We start from the raw sequence: 17,517 nt of genomic DNA on the forward strand, positions 1-17,517 counted from the left end.
TCATCGCTCACTCCTGCCTCATCGCCCACTCCTGCCTCATCAAATTATTCATTCTACCTATACAACACGCTCACTCCTGCCTCATCGCTCACTCCTGCCTCATCAAATCATTCATTCTACCTATACAACACGCTCACTCCTGCCTCATCGCTCACTCCTGCCTCATCGCTCACTCCTGCCTCATCAAATCATTCATTCTACTATACAACACGCTCACTCCTGCCTCATCAAATCATTCATTCTACCTATACAACACGCTCACTCCTGCCTCGTCAAATCATTAATTCTACCTATACAACACGCTCACTCCTGCCTCATCAAATCATTCACTCTACCTATACAACACGCTCACTCCTGCCTCATCAAACCATTCATTCTACTATACAACACGCTCACTCCTGCCTCATCAAATCATTCACTCTACTATACATCACGCTCACTCCTGCCTCGTCAAATCATTCATTCTACTATACAACACGCTCACTCCTGCCTCATCAAATCATTAATTCTACTATACAACAACACGCTCACTCCTGCCTCATCAAATCATTCACTCTACCTATACAACACGCTCACTCCTGCCTCGTCAAATCATTCATTCTACTATACAGCACGCTCACTCCTGCCTCGTCAAATCATTCATTCTACTATACAGCACGCTCACTCCTGCCTCGTCAAATCATTCATTCTAGTATACAGCACGCTCACTCCTGCCTCATCGCTCGCTCCTGCCTCATCAAATCAATAATTCTACTATACAACAACACGCTCACTCCTGCCTCATCAAATCATTCATTCTACTATACAACAACACGCTCACTCCTGTCTCGTCAAATCATTCATTCTACCTATACAACACGCTCACTCCTGCCTCATCAAATCATTCATTCTACCTATACAACACGCTCACTCCTGCCTCGTCAAATCATTCACTCTACCTATACAACACGCTCACTCCTGCCTCGTCAAATCATTCACTCTACTATACAACACGCTCACTCCTGCCTCGTCAAATCATTAATTCTACCTATACAACACGCTCACTCCTGCCTCGTCAAATCATTCATTCTACCTATACAACACGCTCACTCCTGCCTCATCAAATCATTCATTCTACTATACAACATCACGCTCACTCCTGCCTCATCAAATCATTCATTCTACTATACAACACGCTCACTCCTGCCTCGTCAAATCATTCATTCTGACTATACAACAACACGCTCACTCCTGCCTCATCAAATCATTCATTCTACCTATACAACACGCTCACTCCTGCCTCGTCAAATCATTCACTCTACCTATACAACACGCTCACTCCTGCCTCGTCAAATCATTCACTCTACTATACAACACGCTCACTCCTGCCTCGTCAAATCATTCATTCTACCTATACAACACGCTCACTCCTGCCTCATCAAATCATTCATTCTACTATACAACACGCTCACTCCTGCCTCGTCAAATCATTCATTCTGACTATACAACAACACGCTCACTCCTGCCTCATCAAATCATTCATTCTACCTATACAACACGCTCACTCCTGCCTCGTCGCTCACTCCTGCCTCGTCGCTCACTCCTGCCTCGTCAAATCATTCATTCTACTATACAACAACACGCTCACTCCTGCCTCATCGCTCCCTCCTGCCTCATCGCTCCCTCCTGCCTCGTCAAATCATAACAAACAAAGCAGGACATGGAAGTTATTTATTGGTTTCCTTACAGCAGTTAGCAATACTTTAACTTTTTTTGAAAGCCCCCAAAAATAAATACAAATATTAAATTAAATAATTAGATCGCCGTGTTTTTATTCAACACAGCGACAGTAGCAACTCTGGTTGCTTCCTCTTCTCGTCTCCTTTTTCCTCAACCCCCTCGACTTAATCTGCACTGATCTGGCAAGACCCAGACAAATTAAAGCAATGTCAAAAACGGTCCGATGTCTTTCGCGTGTTCGCCTTCGCCTGTCCAGTCCTTTCGGGGTCAGTGTGAAATGGAGGATACAAGGAAAGGAGACAAGTATACAAGGAAATGAGGAGAGGAAGCCGCTCTGAGAGTATGGAGACGCGGCCGAGGAGAAGAAGTAGCAGAAGACAGCTGACATGCGGAGAGGGAAAACACTGGGACAGCCTCCCAAATAGCACCTTATTCCCTTATAGAAGTGCACTACTTTTAAACCAGGGCCCAGTATATAGGGAATAGGGTGTCATTTGGGACACAGGCTGGGACTGGGGATGCATTCATATTAAAAAATAAATCCTCATGTAGATACAACAGATTCCAAATCCTCATGTAGATACAACAGATTCCAAATCCTCATGTAGATACAACAGATTCCAAATCCTCATGTAGATTACAACAGATTCCAAATCCTCATGTAGACACAACAGATTCCAAATCCTCATGTAGATACAACAGATTCCAAATCCTCATGTAGACACAACAGATTCCTAATCCTCATGTAGACACAACAGATTCCAAAACGTTACTGTATTGTAGGCTTGTTTAGAAGAAGAAGAAGCTCCGTTTGTTTTTGTAGATATACAAAGAACATGTGTGTTTGTCTTTTTATTATAAAAAAAAAAAAATGCAACTCAGGTGACAAATATTTGTTGTTGTTGTTTTGAATTCCCTGACTTATGAGAAAGCACTGGGTAACCACCACAACGCGCATGATAACCTTTCTTCAGGACAATACAGTCCAATCAAAATGGTCCTCTGCCCAGCCCTCTTTCCCCCCCCCCCCCCCCCCCCCCCGACACACACACACACACACACACCTTCACATCCCACAGCTACACCCACGCACACATACATCAGTGCATTCATTTGTCATCACTCCATCCACCTCTCCACCCCTCTATCATTTCCCTTTAGGGCTGCGGGGCTCCCATGTGCTCTGGCTGGCGGTGAGGAGGCCTGGGAGGGCCACATAGTCTTTCTGGAAACGGGAGTTGGGCGTTCTCTGTCTCTTCCTCTCTCCCTGGGTCGTGAAGAAGGCGTCCTGGAAACGCATGCTGGATGCCGTCGACTGGAGAGAAGGAGAGAGGAGAGAAGGAGATAAACATACAGGTACAAATGTGGTACATAGAGTCAGAGTCCATACAGTCAGTCTAGTACAGTAGATACAGTCAGTCTAGTATAGTAGATATAGTCAGTCTAGTATAGTAGTATAGTATATAGATCAGAGTCTATACAGTCAGTCTAGTACCATAGATAGTCAGTCTAGTATAGTATATACAGTCAGTCTAGTATAGTAGTATAGTATATAGATCTGAGTCTATACAGTCAGTCTAGTATAGTAGATACAGTCAGTCTAGTATAGTAGATACAGTCAGTCTAGTATAGTAGTATAGTATATAGATCAGAGTCTATACAGTCAGTCTAGTATAGTAGATACAGTCAGTCTAGTATAGTAGATACAGTCAGTCTAGTATAGTAGTATAGTATATAGATCAGAGTCTATACAGTCAGTCTAGTATAGTAGATACAGTCAGTCTAGTATAGTAGATACAGTCAGTCTAGTATAGTAGATACAGTCAGTCTAGTATAGTAGATACAGTCAGTCTAGTATAGTAGATACAGTCAGTCTAGTATAGTAGATACAGTCAGTCTAGTATAGTAGATACAGTCAGTCTAGTATAGTAGACACAGTCAGTTAGTATAGTAGATCTGGTCAGTCTAGTATGGTGTCCTTTGACAGCTCTTTGGTCTTGGCCATAGTGGAGTTTGTAGTGTGACTGTTTGAGGTTGTGGACAGGTGTCTTTTATACTGATAACAAGTTCAAACAGGTGCCATTAATACAGGTAACAAGTAAAGGACAGAGGAGCCTCTTAAAGAAGAAGTTACAGGTCTGTGAGAGCCAGAAATCTTGCTTGTTTGTAGGTGACCAAATACTTATTTTCCACCATAATTTGCAAATAAATTCATTAAAAATCCTACAATGTGATTTTCTGGATTTTTGTTCTCATTTTGTCTGTCATAGTTGAAGTGTACCTATGATGAAAATTACAGGCCTCTCTCATCTTTTTAAGTGGGAGAACTTGCACAATTGGTGGCTGACTAAATACTTTTTTGCCCCACTGTAGATCAATCCATACAGTGAGTCAAGTATAGTATATAGATCTGAGTCCATAGTCAGTCTAGTATAGTAGATACAGTCAGTCTAGTATAGTAGTATAGTATATAGATCTGAGTCCATAGTCAGTCTAGTATAGTATAGTATATACAGTCAGTCTAGTATAGTAGTATAGTATATAGATCCGAGTCCATTCAGTCAGTCTAGTATAGTAGATACAGTCAGTCTAGTATAGTAGTATAGTCTATAGATCTGAGTCCATAGTCAGTCTAGTATAGTAGATACAGTCAGTCTAGTATAGTAGTATAGTATATAGATCTGAGTCCATAGTCAGTCTAGTATAGTATATACAGTCAGTCTAGTATAGTAGTATGGTATATAGATCCGAGTCCATTCAGTCAGTCTAGTAGATACAGTCAGTCTAGTATAGTAGTATAGTATATAGATCAGAGTCTATACAGTCAGTCTAGTATAGTAGATACAGTCAGTCTAGTATAGTAGATACAGTCAGTCTAGTATAGTAGATACAGTCAGTCTAGTATAGTAGATACAGTCAGTCTAGTATAGTAGATACAGTCAGTCTAGTAGATACAGTCAGTCTAGTATAGTAGATACAGTCAGTCTAGTAGATACAGTCAGTCTAGTATAGTAGATACAGTCAGTATAGTAGATACAGTCAGTCTAGTATAGTAGATACAGTCAGTCTAGTATAGTAGATACAGTCAGTCTAGTATAGTAGATACAGTCAGTCTAGTAGATACAGTCAGTCTAGTAGATACAGTCAGTCTAGTATAGTAGATACAGTCAGTATAGTAGATACAGTCAGTCTAGTATAGTAGATACAGTCAGTCTAGTATAGTAGATACAGTCAGTCTAGTATAGTAGATACAGTCAGTCTAGTATAGTAGATACAGTCAGTCTAGTATAGTAGATACAGTCAGTCTAGTAGATACAGTCAGTCTAGTAGATACAGTCAGTCTAGTAGATAGTCAGTCTAGTATAGTAGATACAGTCAGTCTAGTCTAGTAGATACAGTCAGTCTAGTAGATACAGTCAGTCTAGTATAGTAGATACAGTCAGTCTAGTATAGTAGATACAGTCAGTCTAGTAGATACAGTCAGTCTAGTATAGTAGATACAGTCAGTATAGTAGATACAGTCAGTCTAGTATAGTAGATACAGTCAGTCTAGTATAGTAGATACAGTCAGTCTAGTATAGTAGATACAGTCAGTCTAGTAGATACAGTCAGTCTAGTAGATACAGTCAGTCTAGTATAGTAGATACAGTCAGTCTAGTAGATACAGTCAGTCTAGTATAGTAGATACAGTCAGTCTAGTAGATACAGTCAGTCTAGTATAGTAGATACAGTCAGTCTAGTATAGTAGATACAGTCAGTCTAGTAGATACAGTCAGTCTAGTATAGTAGATACAGTCAGTATAGTAGATACAGTCAGTCTAGTATAGTAGATACAGTCAGTCTAGTATAGTAGATACAGTCAGTCTAGTATAGTAGATACAGTCAGTCTAGTAGATACAGTCAGTCTAGTAGATACAGTCAGTCTAGTATAGTAGATACAGTCAGTCTAGTATAGTAGATACAGTCAGTCTAGTAGATACAGTCAGTCTAGTAGATACAGTCAGTCTAGTATAGTAGATACAGTCAGTCTAGTATAGTAGATACAGTCAGTCTAGTATAGTAGATACAGTCAGTCTAGTATAGTAGATACAGTCAGTCTAGTATAGTAGATACAGTCAGTCTAGTAGATACAGTCAGTCTAGTAGATACAGTCAGTCTAGTAGATAGTCAGTCTAGTATAGTAGATACAGTCAGTCTAGTCTAGTAGATACAGTCAGTCTAGTAGATACAGTCAGTCTAGTATAGTAGATACAGTCAGTCTAGTATAGTAGATACAGTCAGTCTAGTAGATACAGTCAGTCTAGTATAGTAGATACAGTCAGTATAGTAGATACAGTCAGTATAGTAGATACAGTCAGTCTAGTATAGTAGATACAGTCAGTCTAGTATAGTAGATACAGTCAGTCTAGTAGATACAGTCAGTCTAGTATAGTAGATACAGTCAGTATAGTAGATACAGTCAGTCTAGTATAGTAGATACAGTCAGTATAGTAGATACAGTCAGTCTAGTATAGTAGATACAGTCAGTCTAGTATAGTAGATACAGTCAGTCTAGTAGATACAGTCAGTCTAGTATAGTAGATACAGTCAGTCTAGTAGATACAGTCAGTCTAGTATAGTAGATACAGTCAGTATAGTAGATACAGTCAGTCTAGTATAGTAGATACAGTCAGTCTAGTATAGTAGATACAGTCAGTCTAGTATAGTAGATACAGTCAGTCTAGAATAGTAGATACAGTCAGTCTAGTATAGTAGATACAGTCAGTCTAGTATAGTAGATACAGTCAGTCTAGTATAGTAGATACAGTCAGTCTAGTATAGTAGATACAGTCAGTATAGTATAGTATATACAGTCAGTCTAGTATAGTAGATACAGTCAGTCTAGTATAGTAGATACAGTCAGTCTAGTATAGTAGATACAGTCAGTATAGTATAGTAGATACAGTCAGTCTAGTAGATACAGTCAGTCTAGTATAGTAGATACAGTCAGTCTAGTATAGTAGATACAGTCAGTCTAGTATAGTAGATACAGTCAGTCTAGAATAGTAGATACAGTCAGTATAGTAGATACAGTCAGTCTAGTATAGTAGATACAGTCAGTATAGTAGATACAGTCAGTCTAGTATAGTAGATACAGTCAGTATAGTAGATACAGTCAGTCTAGTATAGTAGATACAGTCAGTCTAGTATAGTAGATACAGTCAGTCTAGTATAGTAGATACAGTCAGTCTAGTATAGTAGATACAGTCAGTCTAGTATAGTAGATACAGTCAGTCTAGTAGATACAGTCAGTCTAGTAGATACAGTATAGTATAGTATATATAGTCAGTCTAGTATAGTAGATACAGTATAGTATAGTATATACAGTCAGTCTAGTATAGTAGATACAGTATAGTATAGTAGATACAGTCAGTCTAGTATAGTATATACAGTCAGTCTAGTATAGTAGATACAGTCAGTCTAGTATAGTAGATACAGTCAGTCTAGTATAGTAGATACAGTCAGTCTAGTATAGTAGATACAGTCAGTCTAGTATAGTATTTACAGTCAGTCTAGTATAGTATATACAGTCAGTCTAGTATAGTAGATATAGTCAGTCTAGTATAGTAGATACAGTCAGTCTAGTATATATAGTCAGTCTAGTAGATACAGTCAGTCTAGTATAGTAGATACAGTCAGTCTAGTATAGTAGATACAGTCAGTCTAGTATAGTAGATACAGTCAGTCTAGTAGATACAGTCAGTCTAGTAGATACAGTCAGTCTAGTATAGTAGATACAGTCAGTCTAGTAGATACAGTCAGTCTAGTATAGTAGATACAGTCAGTCTAGTAGATACAGTCAGTCTAGTATAGTATATAGATCAGAGTCCATACAGTCAGTCTAGTATAGTATATAGATCAGAGTCTATACATTCTAGTATAGTATATATCTATATCTATCCACATACTTTTGGTCATGTAGTGTATAATAGCATCATATCACACTATAAACAACACAGGACCACACAGGCCAGTAGATGTTCAGCGAGGGCAGTACTTACGAGTCGCCCTTTCACCTTTTTGGGAAGGTCTTCATCCAGAGTATAGACATCCTCTCGCTTAGCTACCACCTGGGAACCATCCTCAAACTCCACCTGGGAAACCCCACACACACACACACACACACACACACACACACACACACACACAGACACACATACACACATACATACATACATACATACATGACACAGACACAGACCTTAATACACATCAATGTATTCTGTGGATATTATATAATCCAGTTATATTCAGTTTCTGTCCATAAATGTGATACATTTCTACACACTCTTCCTCATGGTTAGATGAAATGTTGATTTAATATCTGACCACTACTTAATACTAATGTTAAGTTACTATCAAAGCTATTAAACCTTCTGTCTATCCATCTACCTATTAAAGTTATTAAATATTATTAAACCTCCATCTACCGAATAAAGTTATTAAATATTATTAAACCTCCATCTACCTATTAAAGCTATTAAAAGGACAATTTACACATTATAAAACCTCCCATCTGGCATCACTGAGCAGTACCTGCATCAGAGAGTGGTTTAGGCATACCTTAACCCACCCCTCTCCACCTTAACCCACCCCTCTCCACCTTAACCCACCCCTCTCCACCTTAACCCACCCCTCTCCACCTTAACCCACCCCTCTCCACCTTAACCCACCTATCTCTCCACCTCAACCCACCCCTCTCCACCTTAACCCACCCCTCTCCACCTTAACCCACCCCTCTCCACCTTAACCCACCCCTCTCCACCTTAACCCACCCCTCTCCACCTTAACCCACCTATCTCTCCACCTCAACCCACCTCTCTCCACCTTAACCCACCTCTGTCCACCTTAACCCACCCCTCTCCACCTTAACCCACCCCTCTCCACCTTAACCCACCCCTCTCCACCTTAACCCACCCCTCTCCACCTTAACCCACCCCTCTCCACCTTAACCCACCCCTCTCCACCTTAACCCACCTCTGTCCACCTTAACCCACCCCTCTCCACCTTAACCCACCCCTCTCCACCTTAACCCACCCCTCTCCACCTTAACCCACCCCTCTCCACCTTAACCCACCCCTCTCCACCTTAACCCACCCCTCTCCACCTTAACCCACCTCTCTCCCCACCTCTCTCCACCTTAACCCAACTCTCTCCACCTTAACCCAACTCTCTCCACCTCTCTCTCCACCTTAACCCACCTCTCTCTCCACCTTAACCCACCTCTCTCCACATTAACCCACCTCTCTCCACATTAACCCACCTCTCTCCACATTAACCCACCTCTCTCCACCTTAACCAACCTCAACCCACCTCTCTCTCCACCTTAAGCCACCTCTCCACCTCAACCCACCTCTCTCCACCTCAACCCACCTCTCTCCACCTCAACCCATCTCTCTCCACCTCTCTCCACCTTAACCCACCTCTCGCCACCTCTCTCCACCTCTCTCCACCTCAACCCACCTCGTCCTTTCAACCCACCTCGTCACCTCAACCTACCTCTCGCCACCTCTCTCCACCTTAACCCACCTCTCTCCACCTTAACCCACCTCTCTCCACCTTAACCCACCTCTCGCCACCTCTCTCCACCCCAACCCACCTCTCTCCACCTCAACCCACCTCTCTCCACCTCAACCCACCTCTCTCCACTTCTCTCCACCTCAACCCACCTCGTCACCTCAACCCACCTCTCTCCACCTTAACCCAACTCTCGTCAACTCTCCCCAACTCTCTCCAACTTAACCCACCTCTCGTCACCTCAACCTACCTCTCTCCACCTTAACCCACCTCTCTCCACCTTAACCCACCTCTCTCCACCTTAACCCACCTCTCTCCACCTTAACCCACCTCTCTCCACCTTAACCCACCTCTCTCCACCTTAACCCACCTCTCTCCACCTTAACCCACCTCTCTCCACCTTAACCCACCTCTCTCCACCTTAACCCACCTCTCTCCACCTTAACCCACCTCTCTCCACCTTAACCCACCTCTCTCCACCTTAACCCACCTCTCTCCACCTTAACCCACCTCTCTCCACCTTAACCCACCTCTCTCCACCTTAACCCACCTCAACCCACCTCTCTCCACCTCAACCCACCTCTCTCCACTTCTCTCCACCTCAACCCACCTCTCTCCACCTTAACCCAACTCTCGTCAACTCTCCCCAACTCTCTCCAACTTAACGCACCTCTCGTCACCTCAACCTACCTCTCTCCACCTTAACCCACCTCTCTCCACCTTAACCCACCTCTCTCCACCTTAAACCACCTCTCTCCACCTTAACCCACCTCTCTCCACCTTAACCCACCTCTCTCCACCTTAACCCACCTCAACCCACCTCTCGCCACCTCAACCCACCTCTCGCCACCTTAACCCACCTCTCGCCACCTCAACCCACCTCTCTCCACCTTAACCCACCTCTCGCCACCTCTCTCCACCTCAACCCATCTCTCTCCACCTCAACCCACCTCTCTCCACCTCAACCCACCTCTCTCCACCTCAACCCACCTCAACCCAACTCTCCACCTCAACCCAACTCTCTCCACCTCAACCCACCTCTCTCCACCTCAACCCACCTCTCTCCACCTCAACCCACCTCTCTCCACCTCAACCCACCTCTCTCCACCTCAACCCACCTCTCTCCACATCAACCCAACTCTCTCCACATCAACCCAACTCTCTCCACCTCAACCCAACTCTCTCCACCTCAACCCAACTCTCTCCACCTCAACCCAACTCTCTCCACTTCTCTCCACCTTAACCCAACTCTCGCCACCTCAACCCATCTCTCTCCACCTCAACCCATCTCTCTCCACCTCAACCCATCTCTCTCCACCTCAACCCACCTCTCTCCACCTCAACCCACCTCTCTCCACCTCTCGCCACCTCAACACACCTCTCTCCACCTAAACACACCACTCTCCACCTCTCTCCACCTCTCGCCACCTCAACCCACCTCTCTCCACCTCTCTCCACCTCAACCCACCTCTCTCCACTTCTCTCCACCTTAACCCACCTCTCTCCACCTCAATCCCCTCTCTACCTTAACCCACCTCAACCCACCTCTCTCCACCTTAACCCACCTCTCTCCACCTCAACCCCCTCTCTACTTTAACCCACCTCTCTCCACCTCTCTCCACCTCAACCCACCTCTCTCCATCTCAACCCACCTCTCTCCACTTCTCTCCACCTCAACCCACCTCTCTCCACCTCAACCCACCTCAACCCACCACTCTCCACTTCTCTCCACCTCAACCCACCTCTCTCCAAGTTAACCCAACTCTCGTCACCTCTCCCCACCTCTCTCCACCTCAACCCACCTCTCTCCACCTTAACCCACCTCTCTCCACCTTAACCCACCTCTCTCCACCTCAACCCACCTTAACCCATCTCTCTCCACCTCAACCCACCTCTCCCCACCTCTCTCCACCTAAACGTGTGGAGGAAGTTTTTTTTTCCCCGTTAACACTTTTCTAAACCGTCGTCACAGAGCAGCCCCCCGTGCGTCAGAGGCAGTTGTGCAACATAACACGCGTTCCCACAGAGAGAGAACTAAACCAAACTGGAGACTTAAGTGGTTGTTTCTCCACCATCTTTACTTGGTGAATATTTCATCATGTTTAAATAATGCAGATCATCGCCACCTCATTCTCCTCCATCATCTCTCACGCTCTCCCTCTCTCTCTCGCCATCTCTCTCCATCTGTTTTCTCAATCCTCTCCCTCTCTTTGCCAGTCTCTCTCTCTCTCTCTACATAGAACTTACAGACTGGTTAAAGTCACTGAGTTCAGGGGACTAAAGATGACAAAAGTTGAGTGAGTTCCGTTTACTGCCCTGTGTCCTGTCCTGGTTCTGGTTCTGGTCTAACACCTGTATGTAACGGCTGCAGTGTGTCCTGTCTTGGTTCTGGTTCTGGTCTAACACCTGTATGGGTGCAGTGTGTCCTGTCTTGGTTCTGGTTCAGGTCTAACACCTGTATGGGTGCAGTGTGTCCTGTCTTGGTTCTGGTTCTGGTCTAACACCTGTATGGGTGCAGTGTGTCCTGTCTTGGTTCTGGTTCAGGTCTAACACCTGTATGGGTGCAGTGTGTCCCGTCTTGGTTCTGGTTCTGGTCTAACACCTGTATGGGTGCAGTGTGTCCTGTCTTGGTTCTGGTTCTGGTCTAACACCTGTATGGGTGCAGTGTGTCCCGTCTTGGTTCTGGTTCTGGTCTAACACCTGTATGGGTGCAGTGTGTCCTGTCTTGGTTCTGGTTCTGGTCTAACACCTGTATGGGTGCAGTGTGTCCTGTCTTGGTTCTGGTTCTGGTCTAACACCTTTAAGTAATGGCTGCAGTGTGTCACGAAAGTCAAATAAGTGCATGGATGCAGCAATTGGACCATGAAGGCCTGATTCACTCAGTCTCCTCTGAACAGTTGGTGTTGAGATGTGTCTGTTTTTTAGAACTCTGTGAAGCATTTATTTGGGCTGCAGTCTGAGGTGCAGTTACCTCTAATAAACGTATCCTCTGCAGCAGAGGTAACTCTGGGTCTTCCTTTCCTGTGGCGGTCCTCATGAGAGCCAGTTTCATCACAGCGCTTGATGGTTTTTGCGACTGCACTTGAAGAAACTTTCAAAGTTCTTAATTTTCTGAACTGACTGACCTTCATGTCTTAAAGTAATGATGGACTGTCGTTTCTCTTTGCTGATTTGAGCTGTTCTTGCCATAATATGGACTTGGTCTTTTACCAAATAGGGCTGTCTTCTGTATACCACCCGTAACAGATTGGCTCAAACGCATTAACCTCACAAGGGGTAGGGGGCACTATTTTCATCTCCGGATGAAAAGCGTGCCCAAAGTAAACTGCCTGCTACTCAGACCCAGAAGCTCGGATATGTATATAATTAGTATATTTGGATAGAAAACAATCCAAAGTTTCTAAAACTGTTATAATAATGTCTGTGAGTATAACAGAACTCAAATGGCAGGCGAAAACCTGAGAAAAATCCATCCAGGAAGTGGGATTTTTTTTATGTTTGTAGTTTTCCATTGACTGCCTATACAAATTCCATTGACTTAGGACTCAAATTGCACTTCCACTAGAAGATGTCTTTAGAAATTGTTTCGGGCTTGTATTCTGAAAAATGAGGGCGTAAGAGCAGTCTGAATGAGTGGACACTGCCATGTCCCAGAGGTTTTTCATGCACGCGACTGAGAGCCTTTCTTGTTTTCCTTTTATATTGACGAAGCTTTTGTCCGGTTGAAATATTATTGATTATTATGACTAAAAAACAACCTGAGGATCGATTATAAACATCGTATGACATGTTTCTACGAACTTTACTGATACTTTTCGGATTTTTCGTTTGCCTGTTGTGACTGCCTTTGATCCTGTGGATTACTGAACCAAACGGAGGTTTTTGGATATAAAGAGGTACTTTATCGAATAAAACAAACATTTATTGAGTAAATGGGAATCTTGTGAGTGCGCAACCATATGAAGATCATCAAAGGTAAGTGATTCATTTTATCACTATTTCTGACTTGTGTATCTCCTCTACTTGGCTGGTAACTGTTTGTAATGACTTGTCTGATGGGCGCTGTTCTCAGATAATCGCATGGTGTGCTTTCGCCGTAAAGCCTTTTTGAAATGTGACACCGTGGTTCGATTAACAAGAAGTTAATCTTTAAACCGATGTATAACACTTGTATGTTATTAATTTTTATAACGAGTATTTCTGTTTGTGAATTTGGCGCTCTGCAATTTCACTGGATGTTGGCCAGGTGGGACGCTACCGTCCCACACCCCCTAGAGAGGTTAAGGAAATAAATTCCACAAATTCACTTTTAACAAGGCACACCTGTTAATTGAAATGCATTCCGGGTGAGACTACCATGAAGCTGGTTGAGAGAACGCCATGAGTGTGCAAAGCTGTCATCGAGGCAAAGGGTAACTACTTTGAAGAATCTCAAATATAACATATTTTGATTTGTTTAACATTTTTTTGGTTACTACACGATTCCATGTGTTATTTCATAGTTCTGATGTCGTCACTATTATTCTACAATGTAGAACATAGTCCAAATAAAGAAACCATTGAATGAGTAGGTGTGTCCAAACTTTTGACTGGTACTGTGTGTGTGTGTATGTGTGTGTGTGTGTGTATCTGTGTGTGTGTGTGTGTGTGTCTGTATCTGTGTGTGTGTGTGTATCTGTATCTGTGTGTGTGTGTGTGTGTCTGTATCTGTGTGTGTGTGTGTGTGTGTGTGTGTGTGTGTGTGTGTGTGTGTGTGTTTACCTGGTACATATGCGAGGTGTTGGATCCCTGGTATTTGGCTCCATAGAAGAGTCCATCAGGCCACTTCACCTGGACAGCCTCCCCTACTTCTGGAGGACCGAGACAGGCACAGTCCCGGCTCTGGGAGGACAGGAGAGAGGAGCTCAATGGTGTGTCCCTCCTCACCACTATGTCCTCTGGGTGGGGTGGTTGTCCCTACTCACCACTATGTCCTCTGGGTGGGGGGGTTGTCCCTACTCACCACTATGTCCTCTGGGGGTGTGTGTGTGTGTGTCCCTCCTCACCACTATGTCCTCTGGGTGTGTGTGTGTGTGTGTGTGTGTGTGTGTGTGTGTGTGTGTGTGTGTGTCTGTCTGTCTATCCCTCCTCACCACTATGTCCTCTGGGTAGGTGTCGTTGCTGAAGGATCCGTCATCAAACATGACCTCATAGAAGGTCTGGGAGGTCACCTGGGTGACCTTTGAACTGTAGTACCGCAGGTTCTTGTGTTTGGAGATGACGGTCTGACCCAGGACGATGTCCTTCTGAAACGCTGCACGCTGCTGAGAGAGAAAGAGACAGAGAGACAGAGAGACAGAGACAGAGAGACACAGAGAGAGAGATGGAAGGAAAGAGAGATATCACCGTCTGGCTGAGGATAAAAGACCAGAGTATGTCACTAGCAGAAAGTTATATTTGTAACCAAGCCTCAAAGCTCCATGGTAACCAAGGCTCAAAGCTCCATGGTAACCAAGCCTCAAAGCTCCATGGTAACCAAGCCTCAAAGCTCCATGGTAACCAAGCCTCAAAGCTCCATGGTAACCAAGCCTCAAAGCTCCATGGTAACCAAGCCTCAAAGCTCCATGGTAACCAAGCCTCAAAGCTCCATGGTAACCAAGCCTCAAAGCTCCATGGTAACCAAGCCTCAAAGCTCCATGGTAACCAAGCCTCAAAGCTCCATGGTAACCAAGCCTCAAAGCTCCATGGTAACCAAGCCTCAAAGCTCCATGGTAACCAAGCCTCAAAGCTCCATGGTAACCAAGCCTCAAAGCTCCATGGTAACCAAGCCTCAAAGCTCCATGGTAACCAAGCCTCAAAGCTCCATGTAACCAAGCCTCAAAGCTCCATGGTAACCAAGCCTCAAAGCTCCATGGTAACCAAGCCTCAAAGCTCCATGGTAACCAAGCCTCAAAGCTCCATGGTAACCAAGCCTCAAAGCTCCATGGTAACCAAGCCTCAAAGCTCCATGGTAACCATGTGTGTCTATGTCTAATGGAACTGTTCAGCAGGGTTGAGATGGACCGTGGTGTAGGTGTGTGTGTGTGTGTGTGTCTAATGGAACTGTTCAGCAGGGTTGAGATGGACCGTGGTGTAGGTGTGTGTGTGTGTGTGTCTAATGGAACTGTTCAGCAGGGCTGAGATGGACCGTGGTGTAGGTGTGTGTGTGTGTCTATGTCTAATGGAACTGTTCAGCGGGGTTGAGATGGACCGTGGTGTAGGTGTGTGTGTGTGTGTGTCTAATGGAACTGTTCAGCAGGGTTGAGATGGACCGTGGTGTAGGTGTGTGTGTGTGTGTGTCTAATGGAACTGTTCAGCAGGGTTGAGATGGACCGTGGTGTAGGTGTGTGTGTGTGTGTGTCTAATGGAACTGTTCAGCAGGGCTGAGATGGACCGTGGTGTAGGTGTGTGTGTGTCTATGTCTAATGGAACTGTTCAGCGGGGTTGAGATGGACCGTGGTGTAGGTGTGCTTGTTAGGTCAGCTTATGTGGATGGATGTGGATGTCTTATGCAAGTGTGTGTGTGTGTCTACTTGGTGTGTGTGTGTGTGTCTAATGGAACTGTTCAGCGGGGCTGAGATGGACCGTGGTGTAGGTGTGCTTGTTAGGTCAGCTTATGTGGATGGATGTGTAGCTGTCTTATGCAAGTGTGTGTGTGTGTCTACTTGGTGTGTGTGTGTCTACTTGGTGTGTGTGTGTGTGTGTGTGTGTGTGTGTGTGTGTGTGTTACCTACTGTGGTGGGAGGGACCGAAGCCGAGCCGCTCTGAGTACTCACAGCAGACGAGCTCCGTGATTGGTGCCTGTGGCAGGTGATTGACACCACGTAAGGCCACTCGTCCGGCTCCATGGTGACCCCGGCGGCGTGGGCACAGGTAACGTGGAAGGAGGTGGGACATCGACCGCACGAACACTGGATACATGCCCCTCCCCCGCCCTGGCCACGCCTCACACAGCGCTTACGGCAGTAGATACACTTCTACACACAGAGACAAAGAGAGAGAATCAACTCAACTGACTGAAATCAACTCTTCTACAGAGAATCAACTCAACTGACTGAAATCAACTCTTCTACAGAGAATCAACTCAACTGACTGAAATCAACTCTTCTACAGAGAATCAACTCCACTGACTGAAATCAACTCTTCTACAGAGAATCAACTCAACTGACTGAAATCAACTCTTCTACAGAGAATCAACAACTGACTGAAATCAACTCTTCTACAGAGAATCAACTCAACTGACTGAAATCAACTCTTCTACAGAGAATCAACAACTGACTGAAATCAACTCTTCTACAGAGAATCAACTCTTCTACAGAGAATCAACTAAACTGACTGAAATCAACTCTTCTACAGAGAATCAACTCAACTGACTGAAATCAACTCTTCTACAGAGAATCAACTCAAATGAAATCAACTCTTCAACAGAGAATCAACTCAACTGACTGAAATCAACTCTTCTACAGAGAATCAACTCCACTGACTGAAATCAACTCTTCTACAGAGAATCAACTCAACTGACTGAAATCAACTCTTCTACAGAGAATCAACTCAACTGACTGAAATCAACTCTTCTACAGAGAATCAACTCCACTGACTGAAATCAACTCTTCTACAGAGAATCAACTCAACTGACTGAAATCAACTCTTCTACAGAGAATCAACAACTGACTGAAATCAACTCTTCTACAGAGAATCAACTCAACTGACTGAAATCAACTCTTCTACAGAGAATCAACTCAACTGACTGAAATCAACTCTTCTACAGAGAATCAACAACTGACTGAAATCAACTCTTCTACAGAGAATCAACTCTTCTACAGAGAATCAACTAAACTGACTGAAATCAACTCTTCTACAGAGAATCAACTCAACTGACTGAAATCAACTCTTCTACAGAGAATCAACTCAAATGAAATCAACTCTTCAACAGAGAATCAACTCAACTGACTAAATCAACTCAACTGAATTCACTATGCTAATGCATATGTAAATGAAACATTCATATAAACTAAACATCTCTATACAGCAGGAGATATGACCACCCTCCATGACAGATGTGACCCTATAGTTAGTTAACATAGAAGACTAAATATCATCAACAGATTTAACCCTATAGTTAGTTAACATAGAAGACTATAGTTAGTTAACATAGAAGACTATAGTTAGTTAACATAGTAGACTATAGTTAGTTAACATAGTAGACTATAGTTAGTTAACATA

At 43.9% G+C, this 17,517-nt stretch overlaps 1 protein-coding gene across 10 annotated transcripts in view; it reads right to left on the bottom strand.

Annotated features, from left to right (window-relative positions):
- Positions 1–1,696: 1,696 nt before the first annotated feature.
- The window catches only part of LOC149980500 (lysine-specific demethylase 4C-like), a 54,869-nt gene continuing 39,048 nt past the window's right edge, over positions 1,697–17,517 (bottom strand). For 2 of the 10 annotated variants that reach the window (XM_090188113.1, XM_090188115.1), the window contains exons 18-22: positions 16,071–16,271; positions 14,409–14,576; positions 14,038–14,157; positions 7,761–7,853; positions 1,697–3,034 (exon numbers count right to left, since the gene is read on the bottom strand). In XM_090188113.1, the coding sequence (XP_090044239.1) occupies positions 2,867–3,034; positions 7,761–7,853; positions 14,038–14,157; positions 14,409–14,576; positions 16,071–16,271 (750 nt within the window). In that variant the 3' untranslated portion in view covers positions 1,697–2,866. Of the gene's footprint in view, positions 3,035–7,760; positions 7,854–14,037; positions 14,158–14,408; positions 14,580–16,028; positions 16,272–17,517 lie in introns of all 10 variants that reach the window. The other 8 variants (XM_090188112.1, XM_090188114.1, XM_090188108.1 and 5 more) reach the window with 6 other exon arrangements.

The sequence above is a fragment of the Oncorhynchus mykiss genome, chromosome 10, assembly GCF_057628025.1.
Source record: "Oncorhynchus mykiss isolate SJ-2025 chromosome 10, ASM5762802v1, whole genome shotgun sequence".
Classification (NCBI taxonomy): domain Eukaryota; kingdom Metazoa; phylum Chordata; class Actinopteri; order Salmoniformes; family Salmonidae; genus Oncorhynchus; species Oncorhynchus mykiss.